Source organism: Patella vulgata, chromosome 7, assembly GCF_932274485.2.
Source record: "Patella vulgata chromosome 7, xgPatVulg1.2, whole genome shotgun sequence".
Classification (NCBI taxonomy): domain Eukaryota; kingdom Metazoa; phylum Mollusca; class Gastropoda; family Patellidae; genus Patella; species Patella vulgata.
The window spans coordinates 35293714-35311171 of NC_065885.2; the positions used below are offsets into that span (position 1 = coordinate 35293714).

The 17458-nt window shown below is 34.7% G+C and overlaps 1 protein-coding gene across 1 annotated transcript; it reads left to right on the plus strand.

The window, feature by feature from the left end:
• The first annotated feature begins 1617 nt into the window (after positions 1–1617).
• On the plus strand, positions 1618–17131 carry LOC130010525 (E3 ubiquitin-protein ligase MIB2-like). Its single transcript, XM_056102604.1, has 18 exons — positions 1618–1858; positions 2822–2993; positions 4640–4746; positions 4970–5164; positions 5591–5715; positions 6313–6420; positions 6883–6990; positions 7157–7373; positions 9308–9444; positions 9697–9845; positions 10554–10710; positions 11513–11679; positions 11895–12024; positions 12941–13040; positions 13748–13824; positions 14329–14483; positions 14950–15183; positions 16087–17131. Exons 1-18 carry the CDS (start codon positions 1651–1653, stop codon positions 16493–16495), a joined length of 2955 nt encoding a protein of 984 aa, XP_055958579.1. The 5' UTR covers positions 1618–1650; the 3' UTR covers positions 16496–17131.
• The last annotated feature ends 327 nt before the right edge of the window (positions 17132–17458 follow it).

Below are 17458 nucleotides of genomic sequence, written 5' to 3' on the forward strand. Positions count from 1 at the left end.
ATAACAATTTATTAAAGTTATTAAATTTTTTATATTTATTTCCCCGTCAACTCTCGTTTAATCGAAAAACCCTATAATATGTCTTGGGAAAATCATAATTCTACCCCTCTAGTCGATGAAATATGTCCTGGTTTACACATATTTAGGAGAAGCGAAGGGCGGTGATTTGTTATGTCAACCTCCAAGGTGAGCACTTAGATAAATTGCCCCCCCCCCCTTAAAGAAGAGTCGCCCCGGGCGTATGATCCACTCAGTACCGCCCCCCTCCCCTTGCTAATATATTCGTCTTCGGATATTCTCGTATTAATTCTGTGTGTAAAAATGTCAAGGAATACAACACTTGAGAACGGAAACTGAAACGGAAACCCACAACGTTATCAGTACCCTGTCATCGCGTGTTTAACTGCAATCTCTGTCATAGATGACTGCCTTAACACGTGCTGTCACAGCACGCGGTGTGAATCATTGGCTGAATGGCGCGTGCATTGTTTACATAAGACATAACTGCTTCGGAGAGAATGCTGCATTTTAGTCATTTTAATACCTATTTACACTAAATCGGAAATAATTTTTAACTACAAATACGTCAAACGCCTTTATTTATTTTTCCAATATATCCAAAAAACGTTTTAGAATTTAATTTGTCGCAGGAAAAAAGTTCATATTTCTAGCTCATTAAGCCGCATCAATGTCATCCTTATCAGTGATTGTCGCGGCCAAGCAAATATTCACTGCGGATCAGTGTGGTTTAACTGTAGTGTATTACTGTCTCTGCACGAGGTCATTCATTCACACCAGAGTTTACGATTTTAAGTTTAGAACAGAGATTTAAAATATAACATATACTCTAGGTATTATAGAAATGTATTGTTATATAAAGGATATTAATGGCAGTTCCCGGTGTCCAGCATAATTACCGTATTGAAGATTAATACCAAGCGGCAAATAAACTGCAAATGAATTATCCTGGTACATGCTCATTTCATAAAGGCGACGCGGGAAGTGGCCGAAATAGAAACACCATAAAATCTTCACAGCTCAGTTTCTTTGTAAACTGTGTTCAGTTCACATGAGCTTATTAAACAATGAATTGGTCTGTTTTGGTATATGGTGCTACGTTTTGTGATGGGTATTGGGAATTTTAAGACTCAGGCATATAATAGTGCATCATATGGCATTGGGGGGGGGGGGGTATAGTATATACTATAATATAAAAAAATCTGTCTCAGACAGAACATGGTGGAGATAGAAAGTATGTTACACAACATGGTGTGACAACAAAAGAAATTATAATTTAATTTGGATTAGCGTGTTAATCGCCAAAATCTTTGGGGAGTAGGGGTGATCATCGAGTCAACTGACGTGGCTTCGATCCCAAGCTAGTACATGACACTGAGTAGGCTCGCCTGCACGACCGCGCAGGCTACTCCCCCCTCCCCGACTAGCAAGAATGATTGAAATAAAATTGTACCATAATTATGTTAATCCCGAGGTAACTAGGTTTGTGCCAAGTGGACGTAATTACACCACAGTTCGCTCTTCGTGATTCTAGATAAGCCTACATCTCTGGCTGCACGATTCAGGACAAACACGTTTTCAATTAAAGGTAGATAATACATTTCAATACGAGTATCTGAATTCAAGCATGAGATGTCGACAGTAGGAACTAGAGTTATACGTGGTCCTGATTGGGCTGGCAAATCCGAAGACAGTGGCGCTGGCAGTCTTGGAACCGTTGTCGCTGAATATCATACTAAAGCCAAGGTGAAGGTCGTTTGGGATGTAGGGAACCAAGGAATATATAAAGCTGGAGCCGACGGGAAACATGAACTGTACATATACGACAATGCCCCTACAGGTAAGGCGAGTAAATCAATAATTATGATTTAGAATAACTAATATATATCCATATTTAAATCCACTTTTGAATTCTAAGGTGAATGAACCCGTTATAGAGCTAAGGAAATTGCATCCGTATTTAATATTCTATTTTAAAACAATGTTAATAACTGCTACGTAGTTTGTCGTTAACCATCAAATTTAGTAATCCTATTCTGTTCAAGTAATTACAAAAGCAACACAAGATACAGATTTATGGATACACAATTACTGAGTTTAATACTAAGCGACGTTTCGACGAGGATATTCTTGTCTTTATCAAGCAAACGGGTGTGTTCGTTCGTTCATTTCTGGACTTTAAAGTCCACCTCCACCAAGGATGATATTGTAGACAAAACAGGTATGTGAATAGTAGTCAAATATATACAGAATATGCAACAGAAATAACAATCAAATACTATTAAAGCTTAAAACCTACACAGCGGAAACTCTTACAAGGTTTAAAGGTGGGGGGGGGGCGTGAATATTATTAAAACTTAACACCTTTGTTTAGGGGGCCATTTACAACTAAATATACACAGCGGAAACTCTTACAGGGATTAAAAGGGGAGGGATCCTATTATTTATAAAGATCGATGTATTGGGAAACCAATTAACCTGAGCTATAGATAAACAATAATTTAAAGAGAAGTGTGAATGTACGGGGTATGAGTGAATAAGAGTGATCGCTGATGCAAGGGAATTAAAAAAATATATTAATTCAATAAACAGAAAATCATGAAAGATATAAACCTATTTTTAGACTATAAAACTCAGTAATTGTGTATCCAAAAAATTGTACCTTATGTTAATATATGTTCAATTACTAAATGTCAATCAAAGAAGATAATTACAACAGCTACAGAAATAACCATTTCAATTTACCTAGCCTGTATTAAAGATACATGAACAACAAATTTAGAAGTTTCTTACATTATTTTAGGGGTTATTCAAAATGGAGTGGCATGTGATTCGTGTAAAAAAAATCCAATAGTAGGAATTCGATGGAAATGTCGACAGTGTCATGATTTCGATCTGTGCACACCTTGCTACATGAAACAGAGACATTCCAGTGATCACACGTTCCTTAGATATATGACGGAAGTATCCACAGTGTAAGTATACAGCAAACATTACAACCAAATATTTGAAGGATATGGGACTGACTACTGAGGCTTTTGATATGAATTCGTATATAATCTCAATTAATGAAAAAATTAGAAATTCATGGTTTGGGATGAATATTATTATTATTATATTATTCCAATGTCCACGGTGCAAAATGCTTATGTTAACAGTACAAAATACGTATTTTAGTTTTACAATTTGCAATATCTATTGCTCCACAACACCGATGTCACAGTGTTAACATATAGAATACACTTTTGAATAATACAAGATACGGTAATAGTTGTTTTGCACATTACACTTCTCCATTATGCATTTTGCATGTTCATTTCTCGTTTAAAATATGTTCGATCCCTGCATTGGCCGAGAAAGTTCATCCAGATTTTCCGGCGTGGTTCTCCCTTGTCAGTGATGCAGGATGGAGGGGCTGACAAGGAAAGCTGTCTAGTCGTTCGGATGGGACGAAAAACCGAGGTCCCGTGTACACATTGGCGTGCACGTAAAAGATCCCTTGGCAGTTGGAATTCGATATAAGAGTAGGCCGTAGTGCCGCTGCCCGGGCAAAATTTCCCTCATAGCACACTGTATGGCGTATGCCCGTCTTCATTAGCCCAGGTTAGGAGCAGAACAGTAGGACGTTAAACCCCATTTCATTTCATTTCATTTAAAATATGTAAATAATTTTCTGGCACAATTATATTTACATACCTTGAAAAAAGCCTTAAAGTTAAAGTGAATGGTATATGAAGTAAAGATGCGGGGCTTATCGATCGAAATCGGATTAGCCATACGGAGCGCATGATCTTGCTGAAGTCATGGTCATCCAGCGAATCTGTGTTGCATGCTAGCTTGATTCGCCCATATTGCTTGATGACTTATATATACCAGCTAGGCTCGGTCACACAGAACCTCCTAGTCTTCAATATTCGTAGAATATTTTTCTGGATGATAGAGACTATATACCAGCTTGATTTCGGCTCCTCCTAGTCCTGACATTTTCCCGTATGCAAATGAAGTTCGTTCTAGATTACATACATGTATAAGGTATGTTCTTATATGCTAAGTTCTATTATGCATTTGTCTATAATGCAAAATGCAGAATTGAGAAATGTAATGTGCAAAATAACTATTACCGTATCTTGTATTATTCAAAAGTGTATTCTATATGCTAACACTGTGACATTGGTATTTGTGGAGCAATATAGATATTGCAAATTGTAAAACTAAAATACGTATTTTGAACTGCTGACATATGCATTTTACACCGTGAACATTGAAATAATATTGGCAACGTTATTCTTCCATAGGATTGTTTTCTTTTTTACATACCTCACTGACGACTGCGGATCCTGAAATTCCTGTCAGCGTCGGCTATGTTATGTACTAGACTCCAGAGAGTTTATAAATAGATAGATCAGTAGATGTATTGGCTTAAATTAAAAAAAAAACAACACTATTTAGTTTGCTGTGTTTAGTACACAAGTAAAAAAAAATCAAATAAAAAAAAAAAAAACAATATAAAAATTCCAGATTCGGTATAATATTAGTTATGGAAAGTTAAACAAACCAAAACAAAAGACGAATAAAAAAAACATGTAATTTTAATCAGGTTAATATTCTTGTTCTTTATCAGTACACCTGTATCAAGCCAGGGTAGAAGTAAAAAGATCCAGTTACATGGTATATTACCAGGATCTGACGTAACACGAGGATTAGATTGGGAATGGGGCGATGATGATGGTAAGTGATTTATTGTAAAACAAGATTTAGGCAATCTAATTAAAAAATAGATCTATATTTCGTTTCGTTTTTTATACTTTCGATGGCCTACACTACATGTAGATCTAACAAGTTATAGTGGGAGTTCACGTTCTATGACGTCAGGTACCAAGCAAGCGACATTTGACCCGATTACGTCAGTCATTCGATTAACCAAATATTTTGCTGTGGTGTTTTATTTCAGGGGGCAATAATAGCAGTGGTACTGTTGAGAAATTGACCAAGTGGGGTTCCAACTCATATAGAGGTGGCGTACGGATTAAATGGAGCAATGGAATTAGAAAAGATTGTAGAATTGGTGGAGACGGACGTGTTGACCTAACACTGATTGGAGAATCTACAACGCATCATTGTTTTCCAGAGCTACTTCCGGTTTTAGGTACATCATTTGTTCCACGCTAATGGTAGCGATCTGTGTGTCCAATATCCATGTTCCTGTCTGTTTATTACTAAAGTTACCGGGACAAATTAAACGTGGAGGTGGAGGTGTCATGAAAGAAATATAATGTGAACAGGGTGTACAGGGGTTTATGAAGTCGCTCAATGAAAAATTGGAGGCTATCGCACCAAAAGAGTTATATACAATTTCAATAAATCCATTTGGCGATCATTCCCAAATGGTTCAATATTCTGACGTTTTATGGTTTGATTTCATGACCGAAATAAAGAAAAACATGTGTTTTAGGGGGTATAGCCCCCCACCCACCCCTACCCCCTCCCAAAATCTGAGGGGCCCGCGGGGGTCCACTGTTCGAATGCTGCACACATAAACCCTTAAAACACTGTGTGTTTTTTTAATTTGTAGATATAACTAGATCGGCGGAAGATGAATTAAAAATAGGTGATAAAGTCATTATTATGGATGATGCTGTTACTGTAGAAAAGGTGTTGAAAGAGTGGAGTGGTGCTTGGAATGCAACAGTCAGAAAAGTAAGTTTAAAACACAACGAATTGTGTCAGGATTTTTTTCTACAATAAAATGATTGGTCCAGGTACTGGGCCCAAAGAGATGCTCATCATGTTACTGTTGTTCTTATTCTTGTTGACGACGCTCTTCTAAGTTACAATTCCAAGTTGATGTCGGTGACGTCATGCTCGGGTCCTGGACCAGTGTCAAATAGTGAAATGTATATAAACTCGAATCACTGATACGTAGATCTTCCACCAAGCATGTTTTGAAGCTAGTAACGCCCCAATGCTGAAGTGGAGATCAACAATATGCTGAATCCTCTAGGTAACTAACTAGTCACCAAATAATGGACCACATTATCAATCCCTTTTACCATATTATTTCCATTTCATGAAAAACAAATTTTTTGTCCATCTATATATCATTGCTTTGCATGATGTACACGAACTTCATGTTTAGTATTTCTAACTTCTTAAATTTAAATTATATTCAAACAAAATTGGCATGGATTATCCTGAATAATAAGAAATCTCCGTTTCGCGGGTTCCATATTTAATTGTATAACAATAAAAGGTGTTTGTTTGCATTATATAGTATGAAACTTATAATAATTTCAGTATATTGGTGAGCAAGGTACTGTTATAGATTTAAAAGGACATCGTTTAGTTGTTATCCAATACCGAGATCTACAAAAGTGGACAATGTTTCGCCATTTGCTTGTAAAGGTATGTGTAATTAGTATCTTATTTTGAAAGTTTAATAAACCATGCGAAGCAAGATTTGACTATACCCATAACCAGTGCAGAATTTGTTATGGGGCAGTAATTGATCTTCGCATGAACCATATTATGTTACAAATTGGTCTTTAAAATATGTCACCCATCAACAATTAGCTTCAACATATTGATCCTAAAATGTACACCAAGACATTTCTGAAAAAATTGATTTTCAAATACACATCAACACATTTATGACAAATTGATCTTCAAATGAATATTATAATACACATTTATAACAAATTGATCTTAAAATGAAGAATATGTTATCAGTCATGGGCCGATTGTATTGCACTGTAATCGATCAAATTACAATTGCTTTCATATTTGTATGTTTACAATTACATTATGATTACAGCTAGTTTTGTTTTCAACATAATTGATCAGATTAGTGATTGTTCATTTTTACAGACACATTCTTTAAAGGAAGGAGACTTGATACGTATTATTGACACCCCTGATGGTAAAATGGAAAAGCTTCAAAAGGGACATGGTGGTTGGAATTCTGTAATGACAACGGTAAGGATATTTTTTCCGAGCATTTACGAAAACATACACAATTATAATAAATAGCCCAAACAGAAGACAAAGTTATAATGTTGCAAATCGCTAGTTCATTAGATTGAATGTATTTAAAACAATTAAAATGGCGTATTGTACTGATTTTTAATGGTGACAATTTTAGATAAAGGGAAAACCAGCTAAAGTAGAAAGGATAGATAAAGACAGAGATATAATAGTTAAGTTTCTTGGTAACGAGATGCACCTCAATCCTGTCTGCTGTGATCCTATTGATATTGTGTCATTGTCTGAAAGTGAGTTAAGTGTCATCAATGAAGAAGGCCCTGTTTCTACCAGTAGCAGCACATCCAGCTCCAGTGGTTTTGTTTCCGGTTCAGACAGTAAATATACTCTTCTTATTGTCATGATACACATATTTCTCTATTTTTTTTCCTATGCCGTTGTTCCATAACAAAAATACTGTCTACAAAATTGAGCAAACACCAATACAACCCCCAATTGGGAAATTATATCAAAATAACAGTATCCGATAGGTAACCCGTATCAGTTGTATATGAAAGAGAAATCATACTCTGTCCCTCACACGGCACCGAGTCATTTATTAAAATGTACCTGAACGTATCTGAACGTCTGTGGTTGTGAGATGTCCTACTATTTTTATTGATAATGACTAATATCGTTGCCCAGCTTTTGAGAATTAGACCTTTTTATACGCCCACATTGAAGTTTGGTCGTATATTGTTGTCGCCCCGTCCGTCCGTCGGTCCGTCGGTCCGGCGTCCACAATTGCTTGTGGACGCTCTATAGGCTAAAGTTAATATCCGATTCACTTTAAATTTATGCACAGTGTTTAAGGTCATGAGACGAAGAAGCCTATTGATTTTCAGCGATTTTCGATAATTACTGCCAGAGTTATGGCCCTTGATCACTTCGAAAAATCTTGTGGACGCTCTAGAGGTCAAAGTTAATATCCGATTGACATTAAATTTATACACAGTGTTTAAGGTCATGAGACGAAGAAGCCTATTGATTTGCAACGATTTCCGATAATTACTGCCAGAGTTATGGCCCTTGATCACTTTGAAAATCTTGTGGATGCTCTAGAGGTCAAAGTTAATATTCGATTGACTTTAAATTTATACACAGTGTTTAAGGTCATGAGACGAACAAGCCTATTGATTTTCAGTGATTTCCGATAATTACTGCCAAAGTTATGACCCTTGATCACTTTTTAAAATTTTGTTAATATCCGATTGACTTTAAATTGATACACAGTGTTTAAGGTCATGAGACGAAGAATCCTATTGATTTTCACCGATTTCCGATAATTTTTGCCAGAGTTATGGCTCTTGCTCACTTTAAAATATCTTGTGGACGCTCTAGAGGTTAAAGTTAATATCCGATTGACTTTAAATTGATACACAGTGTTTAAGGTCATGAGACGAAGAATCCTATTGATTTTCACCGATTTCCGATAATTTTTGCCAGAGTTATGGCTCTTGCTCACTTTAAAATATCTTATGGACGCTCTAGAGGTTAAAGTTAATATCCAATTGACTTTGAATTTATACACAGTGTTTAAGGTCATGAGACGAAGAAGCCTATTGATTTTCAGCGCTTTTCGATAATTACTGCCAGAGAATTATGGCCCTTGATCACTTTGAAAAATCTTGTGGACGGTCTAGAAGCTAAAGTTAATATCTGATTGACTTTAAATTTATACACAGTATTTGAGGCCATGAGATGAAGAATCATATTGATTTTCAACGATTTCGGATAATTACTGCCAAAGTTATGGCCCTTGATCACTTTGAAAAAACTTGTGACGCTCTAGAAGCTAAAGTTATCACCCGATTGACCTCAGATTGATACACAGAGTTTAAGATCTTGAGACGAACAAGTATATTGATTTTCAATGAATCTTTATGACTTGAACAGCTAAATCCATGATGTTAAAAGTTTCGTATACTAAACGCTAGCATGGGGCCGAACTTTATAAAAACCAAACAAATTCTAATGGTTTTCTGATAATTACTTAATGAGTTGTTACTCTTAATCAGATTTTAATGTATTATAAATGTTTCATTACCGAAAAAAGTAAAAATATGCTACAACTCTTGTTGACTGCCTGGACAATATAGCTGCTGTGGGCGTATGTTTCGTTGCCTGGCAATCTATCTTTTCTATTAATATAATATTTTTCTAGTGAAAATAAGTATTTCCAATATACCCTTTTTATGCACCAAAGTGTTACGCGGCCGACGAAGCTACTGACGAGTTTATGTTACCTTGCTGTATTTTCTTATTTGTTCAGAAATTCAAGAAAACATTCAAGAGGCGGTACTACAAATACTTCAAATGGGTATTGGCTCGAAAGGGGACTTAGTAGCCGCTGCTGCCCAAGGAGATCTTACCCTAGTCCAGAAATTGGTGAAGCGTGACCCCTCAAAGGTCAGTTTTCAACTAAAAAAGTATCATTATATTTATTGTTACATGATTTCGATTTACGAAAGCGTACAGGAATCTCTAAAGGGAATACCTGTCCACAAATGATGAAAAACAAGACATTGTGGGGGAAAAAGGATAATCAGCCGCTTGAACTCAAAAGATGAAAAATAAAGGCACTATAGGTTCGTAAGATATTTTATCACCCAATAGTCAGGAGTTATTTATAATTATTCATATTAATAACTTTTTTAATAGGTTGATAACATGGTTAAAGAAAAAACAGCTCTTCAGATGGCCTGCTATAAAGGACACAAAAAGATTGTTGAATACTTGATTTCAAACAACGCATCGCCTGAACTTGCTGATAGTGATGGAGACACTCCACTGCATCTGGCTGTTTCAGGGTGAGGGTTCTTCTAGCATCTAGATTCAAATAATTTATATACCCTGATATTCCTTTCACATAATAATGAAATTTCACCGAAATCATATACGCCAGTTACTCATGATACCAGGCCTTCATCAACGCATAGCTTGAAAATGCCTGAGGAAAGATTAATCAGTTTTCTGTCTATTTTAACCAGAGTGCAAAATCATTTATGCAAACATATTTTTACATTTATTCATTTGCGGCTGCATCCTACCGCCACCAAAAGCAGGCCCCACCATCCGACGAGTATTTAAACTTAATGGGACATTTTACTTCCTCAGTTAATCCGTCCACATGCGTGATATCCGAGAATAAATTCCAAACACGTCATACATTAACAGACTTATCGAGTAATGTTCGATTTAGTATTTCTTTAGTATTATAACTCATTATAACTTTTATCAAGAAAACTTAATTTCATATAAACCTCTGCTAATTATTGGAAATCACAGAACTTGCCTATACTTTCATTAGTGTCCGGTTATCTTTTGAAAATTATTGTAAGCTAGAGAGTAGACCATTTACCTCAGCAGTCTATTTGCAGATCTATCGAATGCAGTCAATTGCAGATAAAATGATTTTTCAACCGAAGATATCAAAAGTTCTAATGTAAAAAAGGACTGTAAAGGCGATTAATACACTAATTTATAGAGGTTTAATTCTTACTTTATTCCAATTACAGACAACAATTTCGTGTCGTTAAAATATTGTGTGAGAAAGGTGTAAATGTGAATCAAGGTAATAAGAAAAAACAGACTCCATTCCATTTAGCCATTTGTCATAATAATTATGAAATAGCTGAATATCTTGTCAGTAAAGATTGTAATGTTAATACACAGGTAAGTAATGTTTAGCCAAATCTAGACACTTTTATTCTGGACAATACGTACACCAAATATGTAAAGTTAAAGATACATTAGTTAAAAAAGAAAATATTGAAAATTTCAGTCAAATTACTGTATTCTGAAAGAAGTTGTCACTTTTGGAAGTTTGGGCTAAAAATAGGCATCAACCGTGTCCATACCGTCTACCAGCATTGCCGATCGTTTGATTGACAGACGATAACTCCACCCACATATTCTCGATTATCAAGTAGCATTCTGAATTGCAATGGTACAATCGCTTGGCAGGACTTTCATCATTAGTCTCCGGTAGTGACGTCTGTGACTAATGGTAAACGTTAGCTTGGTCAGTCATTTATTGATTTAATTTTAAATGGACGACTGTTTAAAATCCAAGCTGTGTCCAAGCCATCCGAGGGTCTATAGAGTTGATTATGAGCTTGATATGTAAATAAAGGTCTAATTATTCATTTCTATGACATCTGAAGCCTAAATAAAGACTTGCAATAGGCAGATTTAGCTCTTGTATAATGTATGTTTAAGAGCACAACACTCCAAAAATAAAAGACAAATAAACAGTTGAGAAGCATGCACACAAGAAAAGGACATTGATATTTATGTTTATCGTTTATACTGCCATTAAACCATAGACCTTAAAGTACATTTAAATATTGGATACTTGATTTCGGTTTATAATTCCATTGGCTTTAGTTCGCCAGGAACCAAACATACTATTAGAGTATTTGTGGTGGAGGTGTAACAATCTGGTTTCTTTATATGAAATATATTTTTGTCTTAGGATGAAGATGGTGACACGCCATTGCATGAAATATTGGATGACCCGGTTGAACTGAATGATTCTATGATAAACATGATGTTATCACTTGACTCATTACGTTTAGATATAAAAAATGGAGCCGGGTTTACTGCAATACATTCTGCCATATTGAATGGCATAAAGAAAAGGTAAACTTTCTAATTTTTTTAATACAAATTTATATGGTTTAATATCATTTTGACAAATCTTTTGTACCATGTTTTTATGAAACGTTGTGCTTGTGTATAATAAACCAGTGCTTGTTGTCCTATATAACTGTGTTCATTTTTGTTATATTTCAGATTGCTAAATGCCACTGAATGATTACGACTAATTCTAGCTTATATAAATGTTTATCTTTAAGGGTTTTTGAAAGACTAATAAAGAAAGTGAAGAAATTAGATAGTTTAAAAACATCTACTGGTAACTACACACCTTTACATATTGCTGCTGTTAATGCTAAAATGGAACTTGCTGCACCTATGATTAAAGAGGTAAAATCGCAGTAACAATAATGAATGCTTGGAATTAAAGTAACACTTGCACATTAATTTCATCAACATCAGATGCAACATGCATGTATCAAGATGTAATTTCTACATAGCTACACATGTAATTTCCAAAAACCAACCCAGACAATTTGCTAAAAGAGGTGTCATTGGCCATACTTGATGAAGTGGGGGGGGGGGGGGTACCTTCTTCTATTGAAGTAAAAACAACACATAGTAATTCAATTGTCTATTCGTATTATGTTGTTCAATTAATGTTACGACGGCTATTTAATCTGTTTCCTATTATATTCATTACTGTTACAACAGATACTTTAAAATCTGTTTTCTATTATATGGCATTACTGTTTTCACAGATACTTTATCTGTTTTCTATTTATATTACATAACTGTTTTCACAGATACATACTCTGCTTTATATTATATTACGTTACTGTTTTCACAGATACTTAATCTGTTTTCTATTATATTACATTAAAATACGTCACTGTTTTCACAGATACTTAATCTGTTTTCTATTATATTCATTAACTTTTACCACAGATACATAATTTGTATTCTATTATATTATTATATTACATTACTGTTACATATCTGCTGTTATTATTTTCTATTATATTACATTACTGTTATATTAGGACCCCCCCCCCCCCAAAAAAAAAACGATTTGAAATCATAACAAATAAAATTGTTGATTTTAATATCCCTATTTTTTTTTTCGTAGAATATGTAAACTAGACTATAACTATACGTTTATGATATACATTATAGTTTTCTCATACAAGTAGAAATCATAATGAAAATTAACAAATTATGATTGTTTTAAATATAATGATAAACCAGATACATGCATATATTATACATTGAAATTCCCCAATGGTTTACGCTTATTATTTATTAGGGACATGCAGTAGATGTGAATGACGATGATGGTAGAACACCACTTCACCTAGCTGTAATTAAAAAATCAGAACCAATGATTGACCTTTTATTAGCCAATAGTAAGTTTTACTGTTTGAATATTCATTTTACATGAATTTCTTTTTTCATAATATTTAAAAAGGACTAACTTAATCATAATAACAAGATAGTGTAGGATAAATGCCCAGCAATATACATTATACATAAAATGTAAACATATAATTCACCAGATTAAACCGAATATACAGAATGAATACAGAACTGCCATCTACTTGAACCTGGCCCGGGACATCTCGCTCACAGATATGAAAACTAATATTAGTTACATTCAGAAGTTGCGCCAAAGTCAAATCGTGTGTATGAAAGCACAGCGTGTTACGACCATACATACAACCCCAATTTTGCTATAATAAAAAAACAAAAAAACCCCCAAAAAACAAAAAATAAATAACGAAAGCCCAAAACATTATTAAGATGGGTCTGGGTCATCGCTAACCTGATTAAAGGATAATCTGACGTTTACTTTACTTTGTGTTAAAATCATGCCAGCCATTAGAGTTTGTCTATTATTATATTTTGTTGGCTGTTAAATGTCCCCCATTAGATTTTATCTCCCATTAGATCTTGTTGACAATTAGATTGTGTCTACCATTAGATTTTGTCCACTGTCTACCATTGGATTTTGTCTACCATTAGAATTTGTCTATCATTAGATTTTGTCTACCTTGTTGCCCATTAATATTATTTGAGTATCGCTTCAAATTTATTATAAATTTATATATTTTAGATGCCGATATAAACAGTAAGGATAACAATGGTGATACACCAGCACATTTATCTGTAACAAAGGTTTCCATTGATCAGGTAAACAACGTGGCGGTTCTGTTTAATCTCAAATTTAAACCACAGTGCCCAGTTTATCTGTAACAGACACTAAACCTTAAATGCCAACTTTTCCCCAATTATATGCTATATAATCTCAGGTTCATACACAGTTTTATGTCACAAGTTTTGTAATTTGTCTTAAATATACACATTTTTTATATTCAAAAGAATCATCGATTGATTTATTTCATTGATTTAAACTAGCATCTAAGAACAAACTGAAAACTTGCCCTTTAATTAAATCTATACTAATATTTGTGACTGTCGTTTGTCTGTCTGTTCGGGGTTGGCGGCTACACTAGGTCTGCCCCGAGTCTGAAATTTGGGGTATAGGGGTAGCTCGGACCGGGGAGTAACATAGGCCTGGTGGCGTTAGTCTACCACATCCGGTGTCGGGGTTATGACCCTCGAGCGAAGCCGGACATTCTTCTAGTATTTTATAAAAAGAGAAGAGATGTTCACTATATATTATATATATTGCAGACTGTAGTAGCTAAATTTACTAGAACTGTTGATGAGAGTCTAGATATACCCTATATTTTGGTGCTTCAAGGTGCCAGATTAGATATTAAAAATAGAAGTGGTAAAACACCGCTAGATTTAATCCAGAATGTGGATCGTAGAGACGAACTGTACAGGTAAAACACAAATTATAATTTGTCATTTCGAACCTATACTTGTTACTTGCATAGCGTCTGAACCTTTCTATAAGAAGCGATTAGAGGTTAAAATATGCTGAAGGAAAAAAAATAATGATGGTATTGATCTGAGCTTTGTGCAATTTTAAACTTAACGAAGTGATTCATAAAATATTTTCTGACGTTTCGCCTGTTTTTTTTAAGCAGACCCACTTATTGTTGCTGTAGTTCGGCCACATGATTTTGTTACTTTATTACTAATTAAGCGTTCGCTATAAAAAAAAAGTTTTGTAGTTTTGTTACTTGACTACAAAGCACTCATTCGTTGTATAAAACAACATCTTGTAATTTTGTTACGTCTTGTAATCATTCGCTATAAAAACAAAAAAAAAACGTCTGGTAGTTTTGTATTTTGTTCGATGAGTGAAGTTACATTATAAAATAACAACGTAATCAATATTAACAGGATTTGGTTGAAATTAAGAAAAGAATGTACTGGTACTGATTGTGATACTCCGTTTTACTGGAAATCAATGAAGTCCAGTGATCGTTATATTAGAGTAGAATTAACTCCAAGTACCAAGGGTGCATCAGATGAACGAGAAAGAATACTGAACCTGTTTAATAAAACATCTGGAAACAGACGTGTTATAAAGTTAGAAAGGATACAGAATATTGACAGATGGGAGGCGTATGCTATGTAAGTCCAATTTTATTCATGATATTTAGGGCGAACTGTTGATAGCACACTGTATGGCGTATGCCCGTCTTCATTAGCCCAGTATAGGAGCAGAACAGTAGGACGTTAAACCCCATTTATTTTTATTTCATTTCGACTCTTTTCCTGTGTTCATTTCGATGGGTATGATGACAAGGAGAGTCAAAAACAGGGCTCTGATTTTGTTATTATTTTGTTCACAAAGTTAGGGTTTCTTAAAATAATTTTTACACCTTTACATACTTTATTTTATTATACTCGATTGTTCCAATGAAAGGTCATCTACCTTTCCAAAAAAAAACAAATCGTCGACCTTTCCAGAGACGCATCGTCGACCTCTATATGGCCTACCTGCCCAAACGTATGCACAAAACAACAGACATACCTTTTGTCGACATTTCAAAATTTGCCAACGGGGGATTTCGATAGGTGGAATAGTTTTAGCATACATTTATGGAACGGTTTGGGAAATCAGACATTTTGGACGAAATAATTATACGTGTCGTCCTTGACAAATTTGGTTTTAAGTTTGTTCAAAACTATTGAATGCAGACAAATTAAATTGGCCAAGAAACTCTATGCCTGGATAGCTTTAGCAATAACCCGTCTGTTAAGGATTGGTACGGTTAAAAGTAGCTATTTTCTGAATCATAACAGCAAGAGATTGCAATATAACCGAAAAAAAACAGCATTCTTCACTCTTTCATTTTTTGGGGGGTTTTTTTGTCGGTTTTAGAGAGGTCAGCGACATTCAATAAACAAAAGGAACGTTGAACGTTTTTCAACGACTAGACAGTCCTGCAATAAATAAATAAACATAATCTAACTGAATAAAAAAGTACAATCTAAGATAATTATGACGATGCATTATCAATATTTTTTCAGAAAAAAGAAATCTTTAGAGAGGTCATATGGTGTAGGTTTAGCCAATGAACGTCACTTATTCCATGGAACAAAACCAGAAAAAGTAGAGTCCATCATATCACAGGGGTTGGATTGTCGACTCGTCCAGAATGGTTTACATGGAGACGGCGCATATTTTGCTTTAGAGTCGAAATTATCCGATGGTTACACCGAAGAGGATGACGACGGCAATCGTTATATATTTGTCGCCAAGGTGTTGGTTGGTAAATCTTGTCTGGGTAAAAGGGGAATGAAGAGACCAACGGTCATGGATAAGAAAAGGCAGGATACCTTTTATGACTCGGCAGTAGATAGTGATGACGAACCGAGGATATTTGTTTTATTTGATAATAGTCAGATTTATGTCGAGTATCTTATTACATATCGATAATCTAAAGATTTGATTGGGTCAGATTTATGAATCCGATTTATGTCAAGTATGACACTGTATATAATTCATAATCCAAAGGTTTAATTCAGTCAGATTTATGACGAGTATCTCATTACACTATATAAGCTATATAACGGTTTCGTTCACTCAGATTTTTATGCGGAGTATGTTATCACATATAATCAATAATCTAAATGTTTGAGTCAGAAAACCTTTAAATTTAATTGTGACGTGAATTACGGACATAATCTTGTGTCAATATTTCAATTATTGATGGGATAAACTTAATTTTCGCAAAGGAAAACTAATAAATCCTGTATAATTTTAAAAAATTGTAATATCTAAAATCCACCAGAGAAGCACGAGTATAGTTTTAATAATTGTAAATTAGACAAACAATTATATAACCATATTCCTGATAGATCAAATCAAACGAAACGCTGTAAGGAGCAGGCTTTATACTCCCTTTTGCGCAAAAGATATTGTTTCGGATTTAAACGTTGGCCATATCAACAAAAATGCGTAATAACATACAACAGTGTGGAATTATATGGAAGCCTATAACTACCATTCATAATTTCTACTTTTCGCTTCTTCACAACGCGAAAGTCGAAAAGTAGAAGTTACGACAAAATGTGAGGCGACAACACGGTATACAAGCCAAAATCAACTCGAAAATAGGAAATTAAGAAATAACACACAGCGATAATAGCGCCCCTCGTTTTTTCCTAATTTCTTATTTTCGACTTGCATTTTGCTTGTATACCGTCTTGTCGACTTTCGACTTAGTCATATTTTTGTATTTATTGATATCAGTAAGAAGGCGCCAACACGCATACCAAGCCAAAATGCATCTCGAAAAGTAGAAATTAGGAAATTAACACACCACGCTATTAGCGACTTTCCGACTTTTCGCCTCGGAAGTTGTTGTAGTCTCAGTTTTCCAAGTCGCATTAGAATACG

Bases quoted from the DNA above. Each gene is read 5' to 3' on its own strand.
- LOC130010525 (XM_056102604.1), top strand. From the start codon at position 1,651: ATGTCGACAGTAGGAACTAGAGTTATACGTGGTCCTGATTGGGCTGGC. The intron at 2,994-4,639 runs GTAAGTATACAG...GTTCTTTATCAG, and splicing joins ATGACGGAAGTATCCACAGT to TACACCTGTATCAAGCCAGG. The intron at 11,680-11,894 runs GTAAACTTTCTA...TTTATCTTTAAG, and splicing joins TTGAATGGCATAAAGAAAAG to GGTTTTTGAAAGACTAATAA.